This window comes from Mustela nivalis (genome assembly GCF_964662115.1).
Source record: "Mustela nivalis genome assembly, chromosome: 7".
Lineage (NCBI taxonomy): Eukaryota > Metazoa > Chordata > Mammalia > Carnivora > Mustelidae > Mustela > Mustela nivalis.
In genome coordinates, this window is record NC_139026.1 from 91,774,419 (window position 1) to 91,800,318 (window position 25,900).

Here is a 25,900-nt window from a genome sequence, read left to right on the forward strand (position 1 = left end):
CATGATCTCAGGGTCCTGGGATCGAGTCCCGCATCGGGCTCTCTGCTCAGCAGGGAGCCTGCTTCCTCCCCTCTCTCTCTCTGCCTGCCTCTCTGCCTACCTGTGATCGCTCTCTGTAAAATAAATAAATAAAAATCTTTAAAAAAAAAAACAAAAACAAAAACAAAAAATACTGATATTGAGAGTGGTTTTTTTCCTGTTCTAAACCTTGACTGATGGGGCGCCTGGGTGGCTCAGTTACTGAAGTGACTGCCTTCGGCTCTGGTCATGATCCTGGAGTCCGTGGATCCAGTCCTGCATTCGGCTCCCAGCTCCATGGGGAGTCTGCTTCTTCCTCTGACCTTCTCCCCTCTCATGCTCTCTCTCACTCTCTCTCTAATAAATAAAATCTTCAAAAAAAAAAAAAAGAATAAAGCTTTTTACAGGCATTTAGAAGAGAATTATAACACAAGTTAATAAATGTGATTAAAGATAGTATGAACAGAGGACAGTAAGAGCTTAGATCAGAGAGCCTGGAATAGTAACTCGAGGAGGTAACATTTGAGTTGGAATTTGAAGGCGGAATATGCTAAGCAGAAAAGTGTTGGGACAGGGAGGAAACAAGTGCGTTTTAGAAAACAAGATGTGCCAAGGTATGTCACTAGAGAGCACAGCGTTAAGAGAGATGGTGAGTTCACTCTGGCTCAACTCTGAGCAGAGTCAGGAGACAGCAGGGCTGGAACAAGTGCAAAATGCAGTGAGATTAGGAATACTGCCTTTAGGGCCAGCAGACCTCACTCCAATTCTGTCTGGTTCTTCCATATAGCAATTAAGAAATTTTGGTCAGATCTCCTATATTCTATGAGCCTCAGTTTCTTTACCAAATGGGGACCTAATAAAATCTACTTCATGGGGTTATGTGGAATTAAGTTTGACAATGCATATAGTGTACTTTTTGTCCAGTACTTGGCACATATCAAGTGCTCAAAAGGCCTCTGCTGTGATCAGTAGGTAAATTCGGAATGGATTACTAAACATCTTGAATGCTGTGCTAAGGCACGTGGCAGACAGATTGAAATGGGGAAAACCCTGTGGCTAAAGACTACTTGGGAGGCTGCTGTAAAAGTCCAGGCAGGGATGTTGATAGGAAATGAAGCAGTGGCAGTGGCGAGACAAGGAACCGGCCAGTGTCAGAAGTCATCTCTGGTATAGAAATGCTGGGATTTGGGGACTAACTGAATTTAAGCAGACTTAGTCATGTATGAGAAAGGTCTAGTTGGTAGCTGAAGCTCATGGCTCTCAAGTCTAAGGCCTGTATGAGGAAAGTGGCTTCAGTAATTCTTTTAGTTCTACTCCCTTGGGCATTCAAGGAACAGCAGGTGGTTTCTTGCGATGCTGGTGGGTGGGAGCCACATCAGTTTTACTTCTTGAACTGACAGCAGCTGTACAGTGGCTTCCTAATTACTCTAGAAGCAGTAAAGACTTTGGGTGCTGCTTCTGGAATTCTAGTCTAGAGTTTGTTTTGTTAGCCTTCCAATGACTGTGTGATCCAGAACAAGCCCCTTCCTGCTTAGACTAGCTCAGTGGATAATTCTACAAACAAACCTGGATCAATATGGGGGGACAGAGTGTACATTTATTTTTATTGATATCTATTTTAAAGATTTATTTGACAGAGATCACAAGTAGGCAGAGAGGCAGGCAGAGAGAGAGGGAAAAGCAGGCTCCCCACCAAGCAGAGAGCCCTATGTGGGGCTCAATCCCAGGACTCTGGGACCATGACCTGAGCCGAAGCCAGAGGCTTTAACCCACTGAACCACCCAGGTGCCCCTTATTGATATATTTTTAAAAGATTTTAGGTAATCTCTACACCCAATGTGGGCTCAAACCCACAACCTCGAGATCAAGAATCTCATGCTTCACTGACTGAGCCAGCCAGGCATCCCTATTTTTACATTTATTAATTTATTTGGTGCATGGGGCTGGGAAAGGGTGTGTGTGTATTTTAAAAGACAAATGTAACCTTATTTTTGTAGCTTACACAGTTCAAGATTAGACTATTAATGAAAAGTATAACACATATAAAGAAAAGAGTTAAAGAGAAACAAAATTAAGGTAAAGAGGGAATAACTTACGGAAGACAGTGGAGGATAGAAGTGGTGTATCAGGGGTGCCTGGGTGGCTCAGTGAGTTAAGCCTCTGCCTTTGGCTCAGGTCATGATCTCAGGGTCCTGGGATCGAGTCCCGCATCGGGCTCTCTGCTCGGCAGTGAGCCTGCTTCCTCCTCTCTCTCTCTCTCTCTCTCTCCTTCTGCCTGCCTCTCTGCCTACTTGTGATCCCTCTGTCAAAAAAACAAATAATATCTTTAAAAAAAAAAAAAAAGAAGTGATATATCAGCCAGCCTCCAAGAAATCCCCCTAGTGATCCTTGCCTCTCGGTATTCATGCTCCTGTTAAATCCCCTTCCATGCTGACGAGGGCTCAGCTGTGTAACCAAAAGCATATTGTGGAAATGATGTCATATGACTTCTGAAGTTAGGTCATAGAAGAATTGACCATTTCCGTCTTGCTCTTAACTTATTTTGGAGGAAGGCAGTTGACATGTTGTGAAGATGCTGGAATTTCTGCCAACAGCCAACACAGATATGCCAAGCAAGTAAGTGAGCCACCTTAGGAGCAAATCCTCCAGCCTCAGGCAAGCCTGCATTGACATCGTGACTGCAATCACACGAAAAACCCAAGCCCGAATTATGCATCTAAGTTACTCCCGAATTCCCTAGCCACAGAAACTGTGAGGGTAACAGAAGTTTATTATTGTTTTCATTCACTGTGCTTTGGGGAAATTTGTTATGGATCAACAGATAACTTAAATACACCAGGAAACGGTATAGGTAATGAGGATGAGGGTAGCCTTGGAGAGGAAGCATACCCCTGAAATAAAGGGAAAGTAGATGCTTTAAGAGTTTAGTCTAGGGATGGGAAAAAGAGGAAGTTAAGTTTGATGACCAGTATTTTCTCTAGAGAATAAGAGGCAAAGCTGTCTGCTCAATATGGGAAGTGGGAACTGTAAAGTTGAGAGTAATAAAAAGGGTGCAGTGGGGCACCTGGGTGGCTCAGTGGGTTGAGGCTCTGCTTTCGGCTCAGGTCATGATCTCAGGGTCCTGGGATCGAGTCCTGCATCAGGCTCTCTGCTTAGCAGAGAGCCAGCTTCCCCCTCTCCCTCTGCTGCTCCCCTTGCTTGTGTTCTCTCTCCTTCTCTCACTCTCTAATAAATAAATTCTTAAAAAAAAAAAAGGGTGCAGTGGTCATCAGGTCAATCTGAAAAAGCCAAACAGGAATGAGTATCTGAGTTAAGAAGTCATATATCTGCAGTGGAGGCAGCTGACATACTTCTGTGATTTTCTACCACTATGCTCAATAACTGAGAAGAAATGGAATGCAAGAGACAGTGGGTTTCACCTGACTTGGGAATTGGTGAAGAGAGATGGTAAAAGAACAACCGGGTCAAGAAAAATCAGTGTGCTGATTTAGGTCACTGAAGTGCCTGACCATGAAGTCCAAGCTGACAGACATGGAAATGAGCTCAGGAGGAAGCTCATAACCTGGGAGAATGAGAGCTTGAGGGAAAATTACCATATAGGGAAGCAGTATGGGTCGAGAAACCAAAAGCAGTAAATTAGAAATTAGAAGTCCCAGGATATGGTCACAGCTAGTACTAACAAACCATGGATCCTTGGCTAAGATAACATTTTTGAGGCCTTTTTTTCCCCCCCTCTACCCTGGGTTAAAGTACGGAAAATGCCAACTAACAGTGGCTTGCCTACAGTAAGCACTCTGTAACTATAAATTAATTGCTGCCGATGTTTTAAAATTATATACTGGTTAATATACACATATGAAGGAAGTGTAATAAGATAAATACCAGGAAGGGCACCTGGGTGGCACAGAAGGTTAAGTGACGGCCTTTGGCTTGGGTCATGATACCGGGGTCCTGGGATCGAACCCTGTTTCCCTCTCTGCCTGCTTGTGTGCTCTGTCAAATAAATAAAATCTTGAAAAAAAATGAATACCAGGAAACCTACCACCCAACTTATTGAACAGAATATTAATGCACTGTGTTTTGTTCCTGATCCCATCCCCGCTGGCTTCTCCCCTGAAGATAAACACTGGCTTGAATTCTGCATTTATCATTTTCCTATTTTTTCTTTCATATGTTATGTCCCACATTTGTATAGGGCCCTTTTCTTCATATGTAAGATGGAAGCTTTGGATTAGGTACTCTCTAAGCCCCCTTCCAGGTCCAAGGGTATATGAGATACGAGGGGTGGGCATCAAAATTACATATTTAGGGGTGCCTGGGTAGCTCAGTGGGTTAAGGCCTCTGTTTTCAGCTCAGGTCATGATCCCAGGGTCCTGGGATCGATCCCTGCATCGGGCTCTCTGTTTGGCAGGGAGCCTGCTTTCCTTCCTCTCTCTCTGCCTGCCTCTCTGCCTACTTGTGATCTCTGTCTGTCAAATAAATTAAAAAAATAAAAATAAAAAAAATTACATACCTAGTGGAATCATATTAATAAATGCTTATTTTTCAAGGGTTTTCTAGAGCTAAAACGGACTCTTCTGCTGAAATCTCCAATTCAACAAAAGGGTATCTCAATGGAGTTTCTAATCTCAAGATCAAGACTTTCCATCACTTTCAATCTGCACCTCTGCTATAAAGTTCTACTCTAGAGAATACCAACACAAGGAGATAAATAATCTAAGCCCCTGACCCTGGGCCTATGAAACCTGAAATCCAAGACTGAGGAAATGGAACTGAAACAGTTGAACTAAGAAAGCATATTTATTTCAACGACAAGTATTTTAATAAAAATGAGGAGGTATGGCTGGGTTCGTCTGCCATTTTTCATACAACCTGGATTTATTTCCCCATAAAAATGTGTGTGTGCCTGTATAAAATAAAACTAAACGTGTCTTCATGTTTTTTAAAGATTCTTATGCTATTTTAGTTTTTATATAAAAGTCTTTAAATAAGGTAAACACAAATGCAAATCTCCTGACCATATGGTTGTTATCCAGGGTTACTGTCTAGCCTAGGATGCTATTTTTCCTAGCTATTAGCATTCTGAACTTTTATATTTGTCTCCCCAGTTACCAAGTTTATGAGTTAAGTGAATTGCACCAGGCAGAGGAATTGCTATGGAAAGGGCAAATGCCCTATTCGTACACATGTCTGCATTGATCATGGTACAGATGGAAAAGAAAGTCACCTGAGACTGTGGGTATGGGTAACAGGTTCATGTGTCTTCAGGGGCCTCTCAAGAGGCCATGACTGTAAAGTAGGATGTGAATATGTTCCGAACCTTGATGGTACCAGAAAGACAGTGATCAAAACAATGAGTGGTAACTACAGAATTTTTCTCCTGGTATTTAGGTAGTTCTCTTTCTTCTACCCATGGAATTGGCACAAGAAAATAAATATTTTCTTACAGGTCTCCTTTCCAAGGCCAGTCCTGCTTCAATCATTTAAAATTTAGGATACAAGTCACCTTGATTTTTATAACCTGCCTCTCTAAAAAATGGCAACAATAAACATAATGTTATCTCCTCAGTTTCTGCCAACTTTGGAGCTTAATACGAGCTGGGCACAGTACAAACTACAGGACCCCAGGAATGCCTGTATTTTACATATACATATGTACGTACATACATGTATATATGCATGTACACACACACACACACATATATGTAAAATACCGGCATTCCTGGGGTCCTATTTTGTCTGAGGTCAGGACTAACACAAGGAGCTACCAGTATGCCTCCACAATGAAAGAGTACTGCAGTGCATTATTTGAAATTAAATCCAGATACTCTTCACGTTTAGCTAGGTACAGCTACCCAGAGAGCTCAGCATCATCTTTACCTATACATGTTTATTCCTGGTGAGAACATTTGCAAACCACAATGGCACTTCCAGAACCCCTACAGAGAAAGGCAACCTTCCAAAAAAGCAAATCCTCTCCTTGGGGTAGAGTATGGAGGCCCTGGATAAAATCGAATTGCAGGCCTCAAGGGCTCTCTGGGCTGAGCTTTTGAAAAACACCACTGCGTTTAACCTTTTAGCCATTAACGCTTGACTTTAACTAACTGAAATTAAAACAATATTCAGCTGCTTACCTGTCCTCATTCCAAAGAGACGGCATTCTCTTAAAAAGAGGGTCTCACAGGTAAGTTAGTTTCTCCTCCCCAATTTTTCTAGTTTTTGGGAATCCAAAAATTGCCAGCAAATTAAATCTAGACTAGTGAATTCTAGGCCCAATAAACATCCTATGCCGTTTCTGACAGCTCCTGGACCAAATTGGCTGCTTTAATCATTAGTTTGCGGAAGAAACCACAGGACTGTTTATTTTGTGAGCTAACAAAATTAACACAGGTAGGCCTTGGTCTACAGTGAGTGCTGCTCCCACTCAAAAAGGTCAGACCTTTTGTGATTTTGTGATTTCTATTTGATCCCTTTGTTGAGTTGTATTCAAGCAGCTAATTCTTTGCAATGAGACTCACAACCCTGCTTGTTTTCCCTAAACTAGGTAGGAGTTCTGCTTTATAAGTGTAGTATAATAGTTTTGTTCCGTCATCACCCAAACAAATGAAATCTAAATGGTTTTGTTTTTTTTCCAGTAGTGATACTATTAAATAACCTTAAGTTGGTTTGAGGTATTGACTGATACACAAATAACTAGAATTAGTGGCATATTGGGTATTTTTTTTCCCTCCCTCAATAAATTATCACCCTCTTCAGAGGAAATGGTCTAGGTATTCACTTAAGATCACACAGCTAGAAGCAGAAATACCATTGTCCCTGGGCTATCCTGAAACCATTTTTAGGGCCTGCAACTACATAAACAGTTCTGCTTCTTTTAGGAGAGAACCCTGTGTTGTGTGAGTATCATGAAAGAAGGCATTCCACAGGAGTCTACTCTCCCTTATCTGTTACTCTCAAAAACGCTACATTTGAAATTATCAGTGTCCTTCATCCAAGCCCTTATCTATACCAGATACCCAATCCCTCTCCCTGCAAGATAGATTTAGAACCAAACCAAAAAAACAACCAACCAGGGATGCCTGGGTGGCTCAGTGGGTTAAGCCGCTGCCTTCGGCTCAGGTCATGATCTCAGGGTCCTGGGATCGAGCCCCGCATCGGGCTCTCTGCTCAGCAGGGAGCCTGCTTCCCTCTCTCTCTCTCTCTCTGCCTGCCTCTCCATCTACTTGTGATTTCTCTCTGTAAAATAAATAAATAAAATCTTTAAAAAAAAAAAAAAAAAAAAAAAAAAAAAAAAAAAACAACCAACCAACCAAAACAAAAACACAAAAATGCACAGATAATCCAAACAAACAACAACAACAAAAAACTTGGTCTGGAGAGATTATGAGGTTTCCTTGTAAGGGTCAACTAAACCAAAGGCTAGCAGAGCCTTGCGTGTTTCAGAAACCTAAGTTCTTATACACACATTCCAGGAGAGTCAGCAGGGCCATCACACATTAAAGATTTGAAGCTTAATCAAATTTTACACATAGGTGGAAAGCCTATCTCTTCTCCACAAATACACTGTTCTTCTCCTCCATTCCAATCTTCACTCCTACATAATCTACACTTGGTTTGACAGCTAGCACAATTTCTAGCTGGAATGTGGGAGAGACGAAAGAAATAAAAGAAACCTGCTCTAGGTTGGAAATACGCAGGGAGCAAGGTGTTCTAAAGATTCTAAACAAGAATGGGGTGTTTTCCTATCTAAATGCTATCAACGTCTTGAAGACTCTGGATAAGGAGATGTACTGATCAAAAAAGGACCATTCCTATAAATTTTAAAAGAATCTATGTGTAACACAAGTACATAGTTACTTTTTCCAATCCAAGTTTCTTGCCTGCTTTAGCTGGATCCTTAAGATAACTTTAAATAATTATGCTTCATTAATGTGAAATGGGATGTGATTTCTGATCTTGGGGCTGCAGGTACTTAACCAAACTATCAAGCTATCTATATTGATGCTTTATTTGAAACAGTTCTGAGTTTGAGGGTTCTTTTCTTGCATCAAATGAGTGAAGACTCAAAGCGGGGAAGAAAAAAAAAAGGTACTTGTCAGTTTGAAAGTCACAGACAGTTTATCTTTCTATAATTAGATTAGGAGGAAAAACCATGAAGAACCCATTGGTGGCAGGAAGAAGCAAGAGTCTTCTAGGGTCTGGCATCTGCAAGGAAATGAGAGAAAAAAAGTTCTTAGTTCCTTTCAGTGATAAAAACACCAACCACATCTGATAATAGGCCATATAACTACAACCTGAGTAACATCTATTAGTCAGCTGAAGAATCTGACATTGCTTATTGCAGAACAGCAAGTACCTTCTGACGCTTAGCTCTTCAGTACCACTAAGAAACTTGTTAATTGAATCAAAAACATTCTACAAAGAGATCATTGTACAATCCTGTGTCACCAGTTTCATGACCGAGAAGTAAATCAGGACTATCCATACAATTGACTTCTCCAGACAACTGTGGATTAATTTCAGCTAACGTATATTGATCTTTTTCTCTTCTCATATGCTCTATCTACTCATTAATTCAATTACATTTTTTGAGCTGTTACAACATACATTAGGGGAATAAAAATTAATATGACATCACCCGCTTTAAGACATTTATCTAGTAAAAAGTAGATTTGTTGATAAAAACATAATGAGATAAAGCATATCAAGGGCCATCACATGTATGTGCATTCAAGAAAATCTCCACCAACACTTAAGTTCCTTAAGGGGATAAATCCTATATTCTATTTCTTTTGTGTCTTTCCAAAGAAGCTAGAGAATTCTATAACAACTGGCATTCAAAAAATGATACTTTATTTTTATTAAGAGGATAAAAAATTCTGTGGCTGTTTAAGGATTGTTACCTAACCTAGAATCATTTTTCTCTCCTGATTCCTCAGAGATTATACAGGAAAATACATTTTTAGCATGTAAGGGGTTTAATAGTGAAAAGTTCCCAAGGAGAGAAGATGTCAAGTCTTAGGTATTAGAGATAGAAGCTTCTCCTAGGCTTTCACCTTTATTTTTTTTTTAAAGATTTGAGAGTGAGAGAGAGAGAGACACCATGAGCACATGTACGAGTGGGGACGGGGCAGAGGGAGAAGGAAGCTGCCTTCTCGCTGAGCAGAGAGCCCGATGTGGGGCTTGATCCCAGAAACCTGAGGTCATGACCTGAGCCCAAATCAAGAGCTGGCTGCTTAACTGACTGAGCCATCCAGGTGCCCCTAGAATATTTATTTCTTGTAATCTCTACACCCAATGTGGGGCTCAAACTCATGACCCCAAGATTAAGAGTTGCATGCTTTCTGGAGTGAGCCAGCGAGATGCCCCCAGACCGTTTGTATTAGGTAGTAATCCGTACTATATGAGAACCAAGTGTCTTGGGCAGTGTGTTGGAGAAGGATTCAAAGTTCACCATTTATCCAGGTTCTGTGTGCTTTCCTGACACACCCCAGTGCTGTCCTGTCTCTTTCCATTCTGGGGCTAAATCCCATTTTCTGGTTCTTCATGTATTTAACAATTTTACAAAATGTACCAAGAAAAATGGCTAGCACCTAGAAGCAACCCATAAATATCATCGTCCATAGTTAAGGGGTATTTGGTTTTAGAATCTCTTTTCTGCTTCCCACCAGGAGAAACATATTTAGGTATAAAATGAACCCTAACTCACTGGAGATCCATCTGCTTCACTGCCCAGAGGAAGTGAATGAACTGGAAGGCAAGAGGCCAATTACTCACTCCTTAAATAAATATTCACAGGGGGCTTACTATTTGCAAGACAGTGAGGACATAGTCTCTTTCCTAGCCTAACAATATTCCTTTTGGCAGGAGCAATACGGCTGAGCAACCTCAGCCAAAAAAGCATTGGAAGAATCAAATTTGGCTCTTCCATAGTCACATAGGGCTACCTCAAGGAAAGGTTTCATCTTTAGAAAGTGAAAGATTTTAGGCTCTTCATACAGATTTTGTAAGATCTTGCGAAATCAAATATTCAGATAAGATCAACAGTGCAAGCTTCTTAGAGACCCCAAACTTTTAACTGCTCATTAAAAAGGGTATGAATTTTTTGCTGAGTGTTAAACTGTACTGCACAGGGGAAGAATTGCAGAGCAGTGAAGCACAGCTGTCTGATTAATCTCAGTCCATTAAAAAGGCATGATAGATCTAGAATGCAACTTTGATTAAAAAAAAAAAAGAAAAAGAAAAAGGAAAAAGGCAGTGTGTACTAACGTTAGGGAAAACAACTTGGCATGTTAACAGAATTCTAATTTAACCAGTAAATGCTTATTCATTAGAGCCATAACAGAAGCTATATACTTAAAAAACACAGGCACACACAAAGCTTTAATTTGATACCATAATCTGAAAGAAAATTGGACCCGAATTGCTTTATGTCCAGTTAAATCTTGCTACTATCTGAAGAGATAGAGAAATAAAACTGAAACACTTACTTGATGAGATATTCAGTTACTGTGCATTTCCATCTATGGAGTAGAAATATTTCAAAATAAATACACCATGACAATTGAAATTCACTCCTTCCCCTATTCTTACTAAACACAAATGACTTATTCTTGGGGTATACTGAATTACAATATAAAAGTAAAAGAATTTAAAATTAGTGATTGGATTCTGTTCAAGAGCATGGAAAAGAATACTTTATTACCTATTAAGCCTTTAGGCATATGATTTGGTGATCTCATTTTTAGGGAAATTCAAGTACCCAAAGGAAAATATTTTATTTTTTTTAAAAGATTTTATTTATTTATTTGGCAGACACAGATCACAAGTAGGCAGAGAGGCAGGTTAGGGGGGGAGAAAGCAGGCTCCCCGCTGAGCAGAGAGCCTGATGTGGGGCTTGATCCCAGGACCCTGGGATCGTGACCTGAGCTGAAGGCAGAGGCTTAACCCACTGAGCCACCCAAGTGCCCCAAGGAAAATATTTTAAAGGAAGTCCTCTAGCCACCTAAAAAATTAGGTCAAATAGTAGCACAGACTGAATCAAGGGAATCTGCATTTGAGGGCAACATTAGGAAAGTTTGTATTAAATAAAAATGATAGTATTTTGGGTGTTCCATATGTGGGAATTTATCAGGGTGATATGATATGAATTTAGTACCTATTTACTCGGCACAGCCTCTGATATCCAGGGAAGACATTAGAAATTTCTTATGCTAGTTTCTATAACTTGTTACTTACATTTTCTTTCTACTCATTTCCTTTTAGCTCTCTGCAATACAATTTCTAATCCCAGTTTCTACTGATATTATACCTTGAGTGTCAGCGATGAATTCCTACTACCCGATAGCAGTAGACTTTTCACTGTCTCCAAATTTACCCAAGGTATTTGATGTCAGCGGCCGTCCGGTTTGAAAATATTCTTTTGGAATTTTTTTTGTATTTTCTTATTCATAATTTCCTGCTACTAACTGGGGCAGGGACTAGGGTGGAGTGAGGTGCTCAGAATGCAAAATCTGAGGAGGTACTCACTCTTGGGGTCATCTGAGGTAATGAGTTCACACTGAATATGTCTTTGAAGAATCAAAACCAACTGTATTCAGCACAATGAAAAGAGTAAAAGCATCTTGCCTTTATTTCACTTACTGTTTTTCCATGGCAGAACATATGGCAGAGACTTAGGAACACGCATGCCTGAAGCCAGGTTACTCTTATGTTCCACAACTATGTTGCTTGCAGGGCTGCAAAAAAAAAAAAAAGACAAATTTGCCTATGCCAGCATATCTATATTCCTCAGGCAGGCACACACAAGACAATCAAAATGTGTTTTTTGTAATTTGGGGGAAAACAGCAAACTACATTCTGAAATGTAAACACATTTCCATCAAAACATTCTTGCAATTAGAATGATTACTACTTCTCTGAAAAGCTCACTGTTTTGTACAAGCATTAAGATGGGTCTCACCATTTTCATTTTCCAGAAATTGAGATAAACAGCAATGCCATCTACTGTTCAGCTGTATGACAGGCTCATCAGCTCACTCAATAAATGTAAGAGACAAAATAAAATGCCAAGACAACCAAGCCAAAGGCAACAAATCTCACAGAACTGAGGTAAAATTAATACTGTACTATTAAAATTCATCTTTAAGTTTTTCCATCTTAGTGCACACACAAAATAAGGTACATGTACAATTACCAACTCATCTTTGGAGCTAAGAAATAAAAATTGGTAAGTATTCTATTTGGGGAAAAAATGGAAGTCTCGCATCTCATTCCTTTGTTTTCTGATCCATAAATATTCTCATCTGTGAATATCTGAAACTTGATCTTTTTTTTTTTTTAAAGATTTTATTTCTTTGTCAGAGAGAGAGAGAGAGCGTGCGCAAGCACGTGCACAAGCAGGCAGAGGTGGAGAGAGAAGCAGGCTCCCTCCAAGCAAGGAGCCTGATTTGGCACTCGATCCTAGGATCCCTGGGATCATGACCTGAGCCGAAGGCAGCAGCTTAACTTACTGAGCCACGCAGGCATCCCTGAAACTTGATCTTTTAAGGTTTGAAGATGAAGTAGTAATGAGAAATCTCATAGATTTAAGTTAGATAGAGGGGTGCTTGGGTGGCTCAGTCGGTTAAGTGGTTAAGTATCTGACTCTTGATCTCAGATCAGGTTTTGATCTCTGGCTTATGAGTTCAAGCCCCACACTTAGATACAAAATCAGAGGAGATGCATTTTCTTCCCTATCCAATAGGTACTCTGGCTTGCCCAATTTCAAATTAAGAACTTTTAAGTTTATTTTTCCTTAGACACTAATTACCCAGAGAGGTGTCGTTGGGAGAATATTTTCCAAAGCATTAAAATAGTGCCAACTCAGCAAAAAACCCAACTTAGACATAAGAATGTCTGGTGCCACTGTCTCCCTTGCTAGACTGTAAACTAGTATTTCTGTGTTCCCACAGGGATTAACACAAACCATGTGGCCTTTTTATGAATTGAGGAATAAAGAAAAAAAAAATAACCCATCAAAACTATCTAAGTTACCACCAAGTAACATCATTAATGAAAGAAACCAAACCATGCTTTGGTGGCTTCTTTTGCTACCAGAGCACTTAGATTTTGGGAGGCAGTGCTGGGAATGAGCCTATTTCATTTACCTGTTGTTGCCACAGTAGTTGGCTGTGCCCCAGACAAATGGGGTGCTGGTCTGTTCCCACAGATCTGCCAAAGAAAGCAAGACATAGTTTGTGGCATCCCTAGGTAAAACACCAGTTTATGCTAGTTGAATCTGTAAGTTGGGAAATAATACACCTAAGCTTAGAGAAGCAAGTAAAAATTGATCAAGTACCTGCCGAAGTGACACAGTAGCAGGAATTTAATTGAAGGATATAAATGCAAGCAACATAAATAATAATAAACGTGCCCAGTAACAACCAAACACAGATGGTACAACACAATTTATGGAAAAAGGCAGTTGTAAAGAAGTGCTTTTCCAATCGAGAGGGATAGGCTGTTCCACATGCCTACACAGGGATACAAATGTGCTCATTTGGGGGCCCAATAAAAATAATAAGGTGTTCTGAATATGGGATGCTCATAAAAAAGGAAAATCTTCCTTCTGCCTAAACTAAATGACTTGAGATTTAGACATTATGAAAAATAAGATGTAGGTACAATCCACCTTTATCCCAATCTTCATCGCAAGGAGGGCACTGCCATGTGCTCTCAGCCAGAGTCTCTTGTCCAAGATTCCTGGTTTGGTTGACTGCAAGATAATAAGGATTCTGATGTAAGAAGGGGACATCGTCAGGTTATTATTTTTAAAGGGGTTAAGTGGCTTAAAAGCTTTCAGGGTAGCCTAATAGGTCTTTGTTTCTGAAAAATGGATGCTATGAAAGCTAAACAGAGGTCTTATCCCCTTGCTGATAGAAGAAAAAGCAGAAACAAGGATGTTTACCATATTTACGGCAAAAAAGGATTTTTATTTTTAGATAAATTGGTAAGATGGATCAGGTTGTTCAGAAGAGAAAGCAATCTGATAAACACAGCCTGACAACTTTTTACGGATGAGATAAAATACTCAAGGGCAGAAAGGTACTATTCTTCTGAAATGATGAAAGCCAAAAATCAAGCTGACAATGCAGCGTAATACAAATCGGAAGGGGCTAACCTGTAGGATGGAAACCTTTCAGCTAGTCTTACCAACATCCTGCTCAATACAACTTTTATCATCACAGCTTGAGATATGATGACTGATTTCGGCCCGAGGAACCTGGTGACGAGCATTGAAGGGACAAGTAGCCAATTTGTTTGCGACATCAGGATGATTCTGTGGAAAAAAATTAAGGGGTCTGTCAATTCTTTCTCTTCAGATTCAAAGGGAGTGGCCTAGCCTTACTCTATAAATGACTCCCCTAAAATCTCGCAATAAACTTGCCACTTAACTGTGGTAGGTAAACTCATGGTAGAAAATTAAGAGGGAATGAATTATTTCTCACTTACACAAACTGTACAGATGACCTCAAACTCATCAAAATGTAAGCTTCTTTATTATGTTCATAGAGACCGACAACACAGATACTGAGTTCACAGTGACTTTTATAAGGAAGTAAATAGTGAATTTAAAATTGGTTATTTAAGATTTTATTTACTTATTTGACAGAGAGAGGGACAGTGAGAGAGGGAACACAAGCAGGAGGAGTAGGAGAGGGAGAAGGGATCTTGACCTGAGCTGAAGGCAGCAGGCGCTTAATGACTTGAGCCAGCCAGGCACCCCAGGATTGGGTATTTGAACCACATTTCTCAGGGTCCCAAGACTGGCAGAACAGCCTGTAATGGTGGAACTCTCTGGATGTCTCTGAAGGGTGATATTCAGGAAACAGTAACAAGAAAACCTACTCTTAGTCCGTACTGCAGTCCAGCCCTGCTACTGCTATGCAACAGTGCTGGCAAACAGCTGTGGGGAGGGAGCCCTAGAAGAAGCTGGCTGAGGAGTTTTCAGATTAACACAGGGATACTTATTTAAAGTAATGGTGCCTGAAATGGTGCTGTGGAAAATTTGACATTTATTTCAACTATTTCATAAAGGAAAAGCCCAAATGGGAGAGGCTGCTTGCTGATCAAGTTCTTTAAGACAAAACCAAAAAAACCAAAGTGCTTAATATCACCCAAATCCTACAGGAAGCATATCAGGTATTAAGAAGTTGATTTATTAGAAGGAACAAAACATTTATCACAAATTATACTCAAAAGAGTAAAAATAATGTGAAGTGGGAGGACGCTAAGAAAAAACAGAGGATGAAGAAAATTATGAGGGCAGTTACCTCCATGATTTTTATAAGGGATACTGAGCTTTCCAGTGCAGAGAGTTTTGCGGTCAAAGATTAAGAGGTTTAGAAGAGGGGAGTGAAAGGGGTGCCTGGGTGGCTCAACTGGTTAAGCATCTGACTCCTGATTTCAGCTAAGGTCATGATCTCATAGTCCTGAGATGAAGCTCTGGGTTGGGCTCTGAGCTGGGCATGGTGACTACCTAAGATTCTCTTTCTTTCTCCTTCTCCCTCTGCTCCTCCCTCCCTCCCCGCAAAGTGCACATGCTTTCTTGCTCCCTCAACAAAGGAAAAAAGTGAGTTAAAGAAAATGTCTTTTTATTGCTTGGTTTTCTTTCCCAACCTTTGTCCTTGGGGACATGTTTGCAATCCTAGGGGAAGAAGTTGTGGTGGGATCTGGGGGCCCACATTATCCAGGTGCAAATTTAAGGGATCTTTGCTCTAGAGATTTATTTATTTATTTATTTTTAAAAAGATTTTATTTATTTATTTGACAGAGAGAAATCACAAGTAGATGGAGAGGCAGGCAGAGAGAGAGAGAGGAGGAAGCAGGCTCCCTGCCAAGCAGAGAGCGGGACTCGATCCCAGGACCCTGAGATCATGACCCGAGCCGAAGGCAGCGGCTTAACCCACTGAGCCACCCAGGCGCCCCTGCTCTAGATTTAAAAGAGCTAGAGAAATGATCAACAATGGCATCATAATCATGTCATTAGGATTGCAAAAGAACACACTTTAAAGGATGTTAATGCATACATGAATTATATGGAGTTTGGATTAAATACCAAAAATGCTGTCCAAGCATAAATCCTGCAGACCTTTGGCCTTTGTATCTGACATCTGTATTCTAACAATCCTTACAAAGTGCCTCAATTAGTCTGCTAGCTTTAAAGTAGTTTATGTCATCTAAGACTACAAAAGAGTGACCAGAAAAAAAAAAAAAACTCTGCCTAGTTGTCTCCCACCCCCACCAAAAGATGCTTCAACTAAAGACTGAAACTTGGAGAAACCATTATTTTTAGGAATAATCTAACCTCTAGCTGCTCAACTTCTCTAAAAATTCCAAGCAAAAATAAAGATCAATGTATTATGGCACTCAAACCTTATCAGGACAACGAACACATAGAATTCACAAGGCAAAAGGGATTTCTCATTGCTAGCCAACATTACTGTTTCCTCTGTTTTATAAAGTGTGAGAAGAGTATATAGAGGACGCTCTGTCACTAGTTAGGTAGAAAAAAACAGAAACAAGAAAACACGTATGTACCCAAAGAAATGGACTCATTTCTATAAATTTGGCACTTAACACAGAAGTGTTAATGCCCAAACCAAGTCTGGCATTAAATTAAAACATTTTTGCTAAAATTATATGATACTTTCAAAATTTGGCTTTTTAAAAGAACTCAAGAGGTCATTACAAGGAAAATTATGAAAATAATGTCTTACCTTTCTGCACTTGATAAGATGATAAGGAAACCTGCAGGCCCTGATCTGGTGGTTTTTATCATAGGGGCATTGTAATAGCTTTTCAGGGTCCAGGGAATCGACTGAAAGAGAGAAGGGAAGGATAAACATACAGCTTAAGCTTTAAGCCTTTGTAAAACCACAGTATTCCAGGCACACTGGATTTTTCAACAGAGTCTACAAGAATAGAACAAGACAGTCTTCACAACAACTTGGAATTTAAAAAAAAAAGGGTGACTAAACATTTAAACATGAAAACATAACTCCAAGATAAAACTGTATTACCAACAAATCTTCCTAAGTACAGCAAAACAAGCTATCACGGGATAGGATCTTGGCTCATATTTAGTTGTATATAAATTCGTTTTACACTAAAGGTAACCAACAATGAAAAGAATAATAAAGTTACATGAAATGATATCCTCTTTTTCTTCCTAGAAGTGCTAATTCAGGGTCATTCTTATCTCTAGCTCACCTAACCAAAGCCTCTCAACCAGTATGCTAAAGTTAGAATGGATGGTGTGCCCATATATTGATGCAGGCTACCTGTGCACACATGCCTCCTGTCCCCACCAGTCATTTCTAGGGCAAGTTAAGGGCAATTAATCCCCTTTGCCAGCATTCTTGCCTATTTACTAGTATGCTATGACATGAAAAAAGATCAGTTATAAGCTCTATGGAAGCTTGATAGATGATTTCTTTTTCATCTGTCTGCTTGGACTTATTACTGTAAGTAGTTCTTGATCTTGATTACGCTCGATACCTCTCAAAAGAAACCAATACCTTTATCAGATAGGGTGGTTTTATTTTTCATAGTTTGACACACAGATGAGAAAAAAATCAGAGAATTCTTTAATCTAGTGATTATCAAGTTAGACAGATGAAAAAATAATCTGTAAAAACAGAATGTGCTAAGTTTAAGATAACTGCAGACATATGCGGATGCTCTGTGAAAGAAAGCCTCTAACCTAGATCATTCTACTTAAAACTTCCCTTAGAAGACTATACTTTCAGAAATCATCTCTATAGTTACTAAACAAGTTTCTCTAAATGTGTAAAGCTACACGTAGGCTTTACAAATTTTAGCAAGCTTGATTAAGGAAGGGAAATTAAATGGTTAAACACATTCTCAATATATTATGGGGACAAAAGGTGACCTAATAAAATGCTGTTACCATCATTGAAGGCAAAGATAAAAATGAAATAAGATAAACAATTCACATTTGATAAGGAGCTTATAAACCAGGAGACTGCTATGAGAATCAGAAGCCAGTGGGGAATTGAAACAGACAGTTTCACTGGAGGAGTGGTAAACATGGAATAAATTGCTAACCATGATCGTGATGCAAATGAGCCAGAAAGGTGATCTGAAGGACAGAATGAATAGGAAGGAAAAGTCTTAGAGGACAAGCAAGTTTATTATGCCAACCAGGCTCATCCTGACCAGCAATTTTTTCACATTTCTGAAGCTTCAGGACACCCAGGGACAGTTTACAGATACAATTCTTATTACTTTCCCTTCATTTAATCCTTTCCATCACGAGCAAATATTAGGCCATGTCACCAGCTGACAGACTAGACATACCTTATGATTCATACACATTATGCTGCCCATACAGTGACATATATCACAGTTGGTAATGATGACTTCCTACCATAATGTTTTATTTCTTGGCCTCTGGTAACTTAGGTTAGCTCTAAACTGTTTTTCTAGATTAAAAAATTTTTATTTTATTTTTAATTAAAAGTTTTTAATGGTGGCAAAAATATACATAACATATAACTTAATGTCTTAATTAATTTTAAGTGCATAGTTTGACAGTGTTAAGTATAGTCACATTGTTATGCAACCAGTTTCCAGACTTTTTCATCTTGCAAAACTGAAACTCAATATCCATTAAGCAATAATTCCCCATTCTCTCCTCTCCCCAATCCCTGGCAACCACTAATTCCACTTCTTGTTTCTATGAGTCTATTTCAGATACTTTATGTAAGTAAAATCACAGTGTAGGTATTTTTTTGACTGACTTATTTCATTTAGCATAATGTTCTCAAGGTTCAACCATATTGTAGCATGTGACAGGATTTCCTGTACCTATTTTGCTATTTGTTTTTTTTTCTTTAAGTTTTTATTTATATTTTTTAGTAATCTCCACCTCCAGTGTAGGGCTTGATCTCATGACCCTGAGATCAAGAGTTGTATCTGCCTTCAACTGAGCCAGCCAGGTGCCTGCCTTTTTTTTTTTTTTTAAAACTTCATATATCTTGGAGCTCCTTCTATGTCAGGATATAAAAAGAATATTAAAAAAACAAACCAAAACCCCCAAAACAAACCAAACAGGAATACTTCAGTGCTGCATATGGATGTGCCATGGATTCTTTTTCTTTTTTTTTAGATTTTATTTGAGAATGAGAGAGAGAGTACCAGAGGGGAGAGGGTCAGAGGGAAAAGCAGACTCCCCACTAAGCAGGGAGCCTGATGCAGGATTTGATCCTGGGACTCCAGAATCATGACCAGAGCTGAAGGCAATTGCTTAACCAACTGAACCACCTAGGTGCCCATGTGCCATGGATTCTTAATAATTTCTCTTACTGATGGACATTTAGAGGTCATTTCCAGTTTTTACTGTTATATAAAATGCTGTGACTAACAATCTGGTAAATGCTTGTGTTCTAGGAGTATTTCTCTTGGGAAGATACCCAAAAGCACTGCATTGAGGCCTATGTGCATTTAAAGTAACAAATACTTTGTACTTGTAATAAGTACTATCAAACTGCTCATCACAAATTCTATCTGGCTTTTGGGGAATACAACTTAATTGCAGAAATAGAGTAGGCCCTGTGGACAAACTCTCTCCAAAACCACAGACTCAGATGTTTCTCACACCTTGATAGGGCCTGAAACCCAGGGGGAGAAATGGAGGAAACTTCATAGAAATAGGAAGGGAGACCTGACAAAAGTTTCATCAGTTAAGAGGTACAGTCCCAAACAGAAGCTGGAGAGCTTTAGATCAGATTAAGATTATAGTTGAAGGACGCCTGGGTGGCTCAGTTGGTTAGGCAACTGCCTTCGGCTCAGGTCATGATCCCGGAAGTGCTCAGATCGAGTCTCCCACGAGGCTCCCAGCTCTGCAGGGAGTCTGCTTCTCCCTCTGACCTTCTCCCATCTCATGTTCTCTCTCTCTCTCAAATAAATAAATAAAATCTTAAAAAGAAAAAAATATTATAGTTTAAGGTCAATTTGGGAAGAAGATCAAGTATATCCTAGGGCAGTGTTAAATTATTTGGGGACTATGTTAAAATGCAGATTCTGATTCAAAAGGTCTGGGACCGGGCCCAGAGATTGTGCATTTCTAACAACTTCCAGGTGATATTTTTCTAAGAAAAAAAATTATGGCTGAAAAAAGTAAAGAATGAGAGACATAAAGAGGAGTTGTTGCTTTCTAATTTAATGGAGTAGTAAGCTTCTAGGAATAAATATAAATCTACCTATGTCACATGGAATTCCAGGTTTACATTAAAGTATCTTTTAAAAATTTTTTAAAGATATTTTTTATTTATTTGACAGAGAGAGAGCGAGAGAGAGGTCACAAGTAGGCAGAGAGGCAGGCAGAGAGGGGGAAGCAGGCTCCCTGCTGAGCAGAGAGCCCGAAGCAGGGCTTGATCCCAGGATCCTGGGATCATGATCTGAGCCGAAGGCAGAGGCTTTAACCCACTGAGCCACCCAGGTGCCCCCATTAAAGTATCTTTTTAAAATATTTTGCCTATTGGGACACCTGGGTGGCTCAGTTTGTTAAGCGGCTGCCTTCGGCTCAGGTTGTGATCCCAGAGTCCTGGGACTGAGTTCCACATCCGGCTCCTGGCTCAGCAGAGAGCTTGCTTCTCCCTCCCACTCTGCCTGCTGCTCTCCCTGCTTGTACTAGGCCTCTCTGTTAAATGAATAAATAAAACCTTAAAAAAATTCTTTAAAAAAATTTCTTTTTTCCCTATGTATTTGAGAGAGAGAGAGTGAGAGAGCACACAGGCAAGGAAAGGGGCAGAGGGAGAAGCAGGCTCCCCACCAAGCAGAGAGCCCCATACAAGGCTCAATCCCAGGACTCCGGGATCATGACCCAAGCTGAAGGCAGACACCTAACCGACTAAGCCATCCAGGTGGCCTACATTAATATATCTTAAGAAAAACTAAGGAGGTAGGGGAGGGAGCCCTAAGGTCAGACCAAGGAGAATCAGTTTTCTAGATCAATGATTCTCAAAGTGTGGTCCTCAGATCAGTAGCCTCAACTGAGAACATGTTAGAATTGCAAATTCCTGAGCCCCAGACCTTCTAAATCAGAAATTCTGGGGGTAAGCAACAACAACAACAAAACACACAAAAAATCCCAAACCAACCAACCAACCAAACACACAAATTCTGGGTTAAGTCCAGCAAGCTAGTTTTAACAAACTCCCCAGGTGATCTTGCTGCATGCTCAAGTTTGAGAATCTCTGATGTAGATATTTAATGAAGACTATTTCCATAAAAATATCGGTGATTAAGATTCTTTGAAGGTAGAATGGAACTAAAAAAATACCCTTTAGTTGGAACTTATTAACTCCAAAGAGACTCTGAACAATACAGCAAAGTAAGAAACAAAGTAGGCCCTGTTGTCAAGTTTCATCCACTCACTGATGCCGTAGTTCCTTAAATTTGGTCAGGATCTAGAAACCACAGTGCCTTATGGTATCCAATGTGGCACTGCTTATGAATAACGTGTGACTCTCTCCCTAAGTATGTCACCTTGGACAAATCAGTTAATCCAGGTTCTGTTTTCTCAGATGTAAAATCCAAACATTAAATGAAATGATTTTTTCAGTCTCTTTTGTTTCTACATTTGTATTATTCTAGATGCTAGCTTCCTTCTGACTTCTTGGGCCATCTAAGATTCCTGAATCACTTGAGAAATAAGAACTCTTCATAGGATTTCTTTAACCCCAAGAACTCAATGTATATCAGCATTATTAAGAATATCATATTGTCCCTCATAATAGAAAACAGAGGTTATAGTTACTATCCCCTTGTCTTTAATAGGAGAAACTGAAGTTCTAAGAAATTATGTTTCATTTAATAAAAATATAGTTTAACACAGATGACCCAGCTGTAGCCTTTTCAAAGATTGATAGATTTCAAGTGTCTTATTTCAAATTTGGGAACTTCTCTACCACCACACAGACAACCTCAGCAGTTGACGGAGAAATGTGAATCTTTCCAAACACACCCTAAGAGTCTTGTCAGACATAAAACTATATGTAAGGAATTTAACTTATTTTCTAAAAACAGTAAGAAATACATACTGTAAGTTTCTTCCATGTTGGAAATGAAGAAGCTGAATCCAAGCACTGAGGAGGAAAAAAAAAGCAGTGGTTCAGTAAATAGGACTACTAATTTAAAGTGTATTCAGGTGATAAGATAGTGTACTTTAAGTGCCATTACAACAACCTGTCACTGTTTACCATCCATTAGGGTTGGTATTTAACATTAAAGGTGCCAAGTCAAGACCACAAGGGTACTACTATTTAAACTTTAGGATAAACATAGGAATAAAGTACTCTTTTAAAGCTCTCCTCTGAAGTTCTTAAAAATACAGGATGGACAGGCTGCCAGTCTTGCTCTCTCCTGGCACCTGGGAATGCTGGAAGTCTAGGTCCACCAGTATGCACTTAGTCCATCCAATAAGCCCAGAGACATTGCTAGCTTACTATTTTTTGAAAAAGATTTTATCTATTCATTTGAGAGAGAAAGAGAGTGAAAGCGTGAGCAGTGGGGAGTAGGGAGTGGGAGAAGCAGACTCCCCGCTGAGCAGGGACCTTGATGTGGGGGCCCTATGCCAGGACTCTTAGATCATAACCTGAGCTGAAGGTAGTCACCTTACTGAACCACCCAGGTACCCCTAGCTTACTAGTTCTATGACTTCGCTAAATATGATCAGGAAGTGTCACACTTACTCCAGTGATGCTTCACCTCCCCTCTCCTCCACCAATCCCATATACAAAAATGGACAGACTTTAGGTTAAATCTCTCCAGTTAGTAGTCACTCCCTCTAAGCACTGAGGGAAAACTTCTGATTGTTAGGACTTAACGACTATCCATTTTATGGATAATATAGTAATAAAAGAACAAGTCTGTAACAGAAATGTGGAAGATAAACGACAAGAAATGATCCTGTAGTTTGAATCCTCTTCTACCGAAGATCTCCCCCCATTTAGCACTGTGATTAAATAAATTAATCATTATGGGAAAAAACTGAATTTATAGAAGACCATTCTCATAGGAAACTTCTGAAAATTAGCTAGGGTTACAGTTGTTGTCTCTAGGGCAAGCTCTCCTTTGGCCCATCTTACAGTTCCACACCCCTTCCCCCCATTCTATGACATAAGCAGCCCTGGAATCTGCGGTAGGAAATACAAGTGATCAGTTGGAACTCTAGTTTGGTAATTTGCCACACAGCCTATTTGTTAATAACATTTACTAACGAAACTGCTGGAAAATTTTTTTTTTCATGTCTGGATTAAGAAATTCTAACTTTCCTTTTGACAACTTTTAGTTATACTTTATACTTATTAACTGTAAGATGTTTGGAAGGAAGAACCAAGTAGTATGTTCCCTGATTTTAAGGTATTTATAGAGGAACAATCAGCACGAGGTTCAGCAACTTACGGAAAGCCAGCCTGAACTCTGGGGGCAAAAAGACTAATTGCAGTAGATTCAGGGTACTGAAATCCACAGCTTTATCATTCAGCCGTGTCCACTTAAGTATCTTCCGTACCAAACTGTTAACAGGCGATTCTTTACCTTTTCCCTAGTACTAGACCGCGGTGAAACGGATAAATTACGCGATGCAGTCAAGTTTGGGGGCTGGATGTAGTCTGAAGCAACTGGTTAAACTCTTAACAGAGCTGGGGTCTTGGTAAAACAATCCTTTTTCTTCCTTCAAACAAAACAATCAGAGGAGATTTAAGCAATGGGACTCAACAGGAGGTGGGGAAGGTGGTTAACTCAAAACAATGTACACAGAGGAGGCAGGGAGGCCCTCGAGGGGGCTGGCGGTGGCTGGACCACCCGTAGCAGAGCTGAGAACCCACAAGGCCCAAGGCTACAGGCTGGTGGAAAGGGAAGACATCAGGTGGTGAAGGTATACCAGAACCCTAAAGGTGAGTGTTTGTGGAGGCCCCAAGCCAGGCGGGGACGTCTTTCTTACCTCGGTCGAGACACGTTCTCTCCACAGCCGCTTTCTCCCCGCATCGGCGCCCAGCAACGCTCACTTCCGCCCCTGACGTTAGGGGGTGGGGCCCCCACTTCCTATGACGCTGGTCTAGGCTCCGCAGGAGCCAGGGGGACCCTCCCTCCCGGGCCTTCCCGGGCCACGGCGCCTTGGCCAGTTCTCACTCTTCCCGTTCCACTTCCTCGGGCCATTTTCCTATTTCAGCCCCTGCTTGTGGGGTCTCCGGAATGATAGTGGCCTTGCGTGGGTGAAACTCACCCAAAGCCTTCCCGGGGCTTTGTGGCGGCCATCTTAGGAAAGAGAATGAGGGCTTAGATACGGGCACCGCGCAGGGGAAGGGGACTGGCTGGTGTCGGCTGCTGGCTGGGAGGAAGCCTTGTTTGTGGAAGTTGCCTAGCCAAAATAACCAAGGAAGGGGAAGCTAGTTTTCGTTTAGCAAACATTGTAGAATCTTAAAATCCAAACGTCAGTAGTAGTAAGAATGCTTGGAGGAAGGATGCCCTAGTTAGATTAAAGGGAGTCAGAGTTGAGGAGAGAGCTCAATGCTCAGTGAAAAGTTGGGAGAGGTGAAGAGGGCCAAAAAGTTATAACTTGATAATGGAAACCCAAATATAGATTGCGAGTCTTGTGGAAACCGTGACACACACACGTATAAACAGTTTTGTCCCTGAGGTGCTTAGGAAACTAGGCCTAAAGAGGATGAAAGGCGAAATGGCAGTATAACATGCCAAAAATGTGGTCACGACTGGAAACTTACGTTAGGAAGAAATCAGTGGGGCCCCACGATGAGCTGGGAAGGATTTATAGAAAAAAGAGACCGTGTCCTTTGAAAGCTAGACAGAAAAAAAAAAAAAGATGAACTATGGATAGATCTGGTGATACTGTTTTTCAAAACCAAGAAAATAAAATTAACAAAATATGAAAACAAAATATGATAAATTTTTGTACTATCCAAGGTGCAGGAGGCAGTATGGGAGATCAGTCTGAGTGCTCAATTATTGAGACTTTTGGAACATTTCAGTGGTTTCTAGAGCCTAAATGTGACTTCGGAGAACTTGTCCTGATAGCAAGAACTGAATATAACTTATGAGACTATTTAGTAAACATAGATTGTTACCTTTTCTTTTTCTTTTTTTAAGATTTTATTTATTTAGGGGCACCTCGGTGGCTCTGTGGTTAAGCAGATACCACAGTCACCCAGGTGTCCCTACCCAGTTGGTGGTGGTGGTGATTGTTTTTAAAGATTATCAGCCCTTGGGCTGAGGAGAGTGTGCTTCATAGTATTTGGCTCATATTAAGACCCTAAAAAGAAATGTGTTGTTAGACGCCCTGCCCAAGCCATTCATGTAGGCTAGTGGTTTTTAATCTTGTCTGTACATTAGAATCATCTGGGGAGCTTTTAAGGCATACTATGCCAAGTTCCTTTTCCAGACCAATTAATCAGAAAGGGCTGAGCATAGTTATTTTTAAAAAGCTTCCCAGGTGATTCTAATATGCAGTCAGGGCTGAGAACCACTGACCTAGGCACTGTTTTGAATTTAGGAAATCTATTCTTTCACCCGAGTAGCCTGCATAATTCCTGTGAAGGAGGATCAAGCTGTTAAAGTGCTTCTTGAAAGATAATAGCTAAGAACGAAAACTTCATTGCAAGCTTAGCACAAAGCATTTTAGAGAAAGCTGCTGTTTTGGTAAATCAGTTTCAGATTGTTAGGAATATCTTAAAGTAATCTTTCTGAAATCCTAAACCTCTGAATTTATCACATCATTCATGCAGATTGGTGCAGCCAATGTGATTTGAAGTGAAATGTGATTTTTCAGGCTTTAAATTGCAGTAAGCTGGTGAAA

At 40.2% G+C, this 25,900-nt stretch overlaps 1 protein-coding gene and 1 long non-coding RNA gene across 3 annotated transcripts in view; one reads left to right on the plus strand and one right to left on the minus strand.

Annotated features, from left to right (window-relative positions):
- Positions 1-4,953, plus strand: part of LOC309869841 — a 29,932-nt gene extending 24,979 nt beyond the window's left edge. The window contains exon 3 of the long non-coding RNA XR_014314369.1: positions 4,569-4,953. This is a non-coding gene — a long non-coding RNA (uncharacterized lncRNA). The remainder of the gene's footprint in view (positions 1-4,568) is intronic.
- A 3,164-nt stretch (positions 4,954-8,117) lies between these two features.
- Positions 8,118-24,114, minus strand: GTSF1 (gametocyte specific factor 1). 2 transcript variants are annotated; one of them, XM_082741609.1, is made up of 10 exons: positions 24,032-24,101; positions 23,626-23,761; positions 22,128-22,172; positions 16,779-16,879; positions 14,212-14,338; positions 13,691-13,774; positions 13,167-13,230; positions 11,662-11,756; positions 10,509-10,541; positions 8,118-8,223 (listed from the first exon to the last, which is right to left on the minus strand). In XM_082741609.1, the coding sequence occupies exons 3-9, from the start codon at positions 22,141-22,143 to the stop codon at positions 10,525-10,527; spliced, it is 504 nt and encodes a 167-aa protein (XP_082597735.1). In that variant the 5' UTR covers positions 22,144-22,172; positions 23,626-23,761; positions 24,032-24,101; the 3' UTR covers positions 8,118-8,223; positions 10,509-10,524. The 2 variants fall into 2 exon arrangements, with proteins under 2 accessions (XP_082597735.1, XP_082597734.1); XM_082741608.1 differs by lacking the exon at positions 23,626-23,761 and having other exon boundaries at positions 24,032-24,114.
- Between the last annotated feature and the right edge of the window lie 1,786 nt (positions 24,115-25,900).

Bases quoted from the DNA above. Each gene is read 5' to 3' on its own strand.
- GTSF1 (XM_082741608.1), bottom strand. The intron at 14,339-16,778 runs GTAAGACATTAT...TTTTTTCCACAG, and splicing joins ATCTTATCAAGTGCAGAAAG to AATCATCCTGATGTCGCAAA. The intron at 13,231-13,690 runs GTGGATTGTACC...TTTCTTTGGCAG, and splicing joins CGATGAAGATTGGGATAAAG to ATCTGTGGGAACAGACCAGC.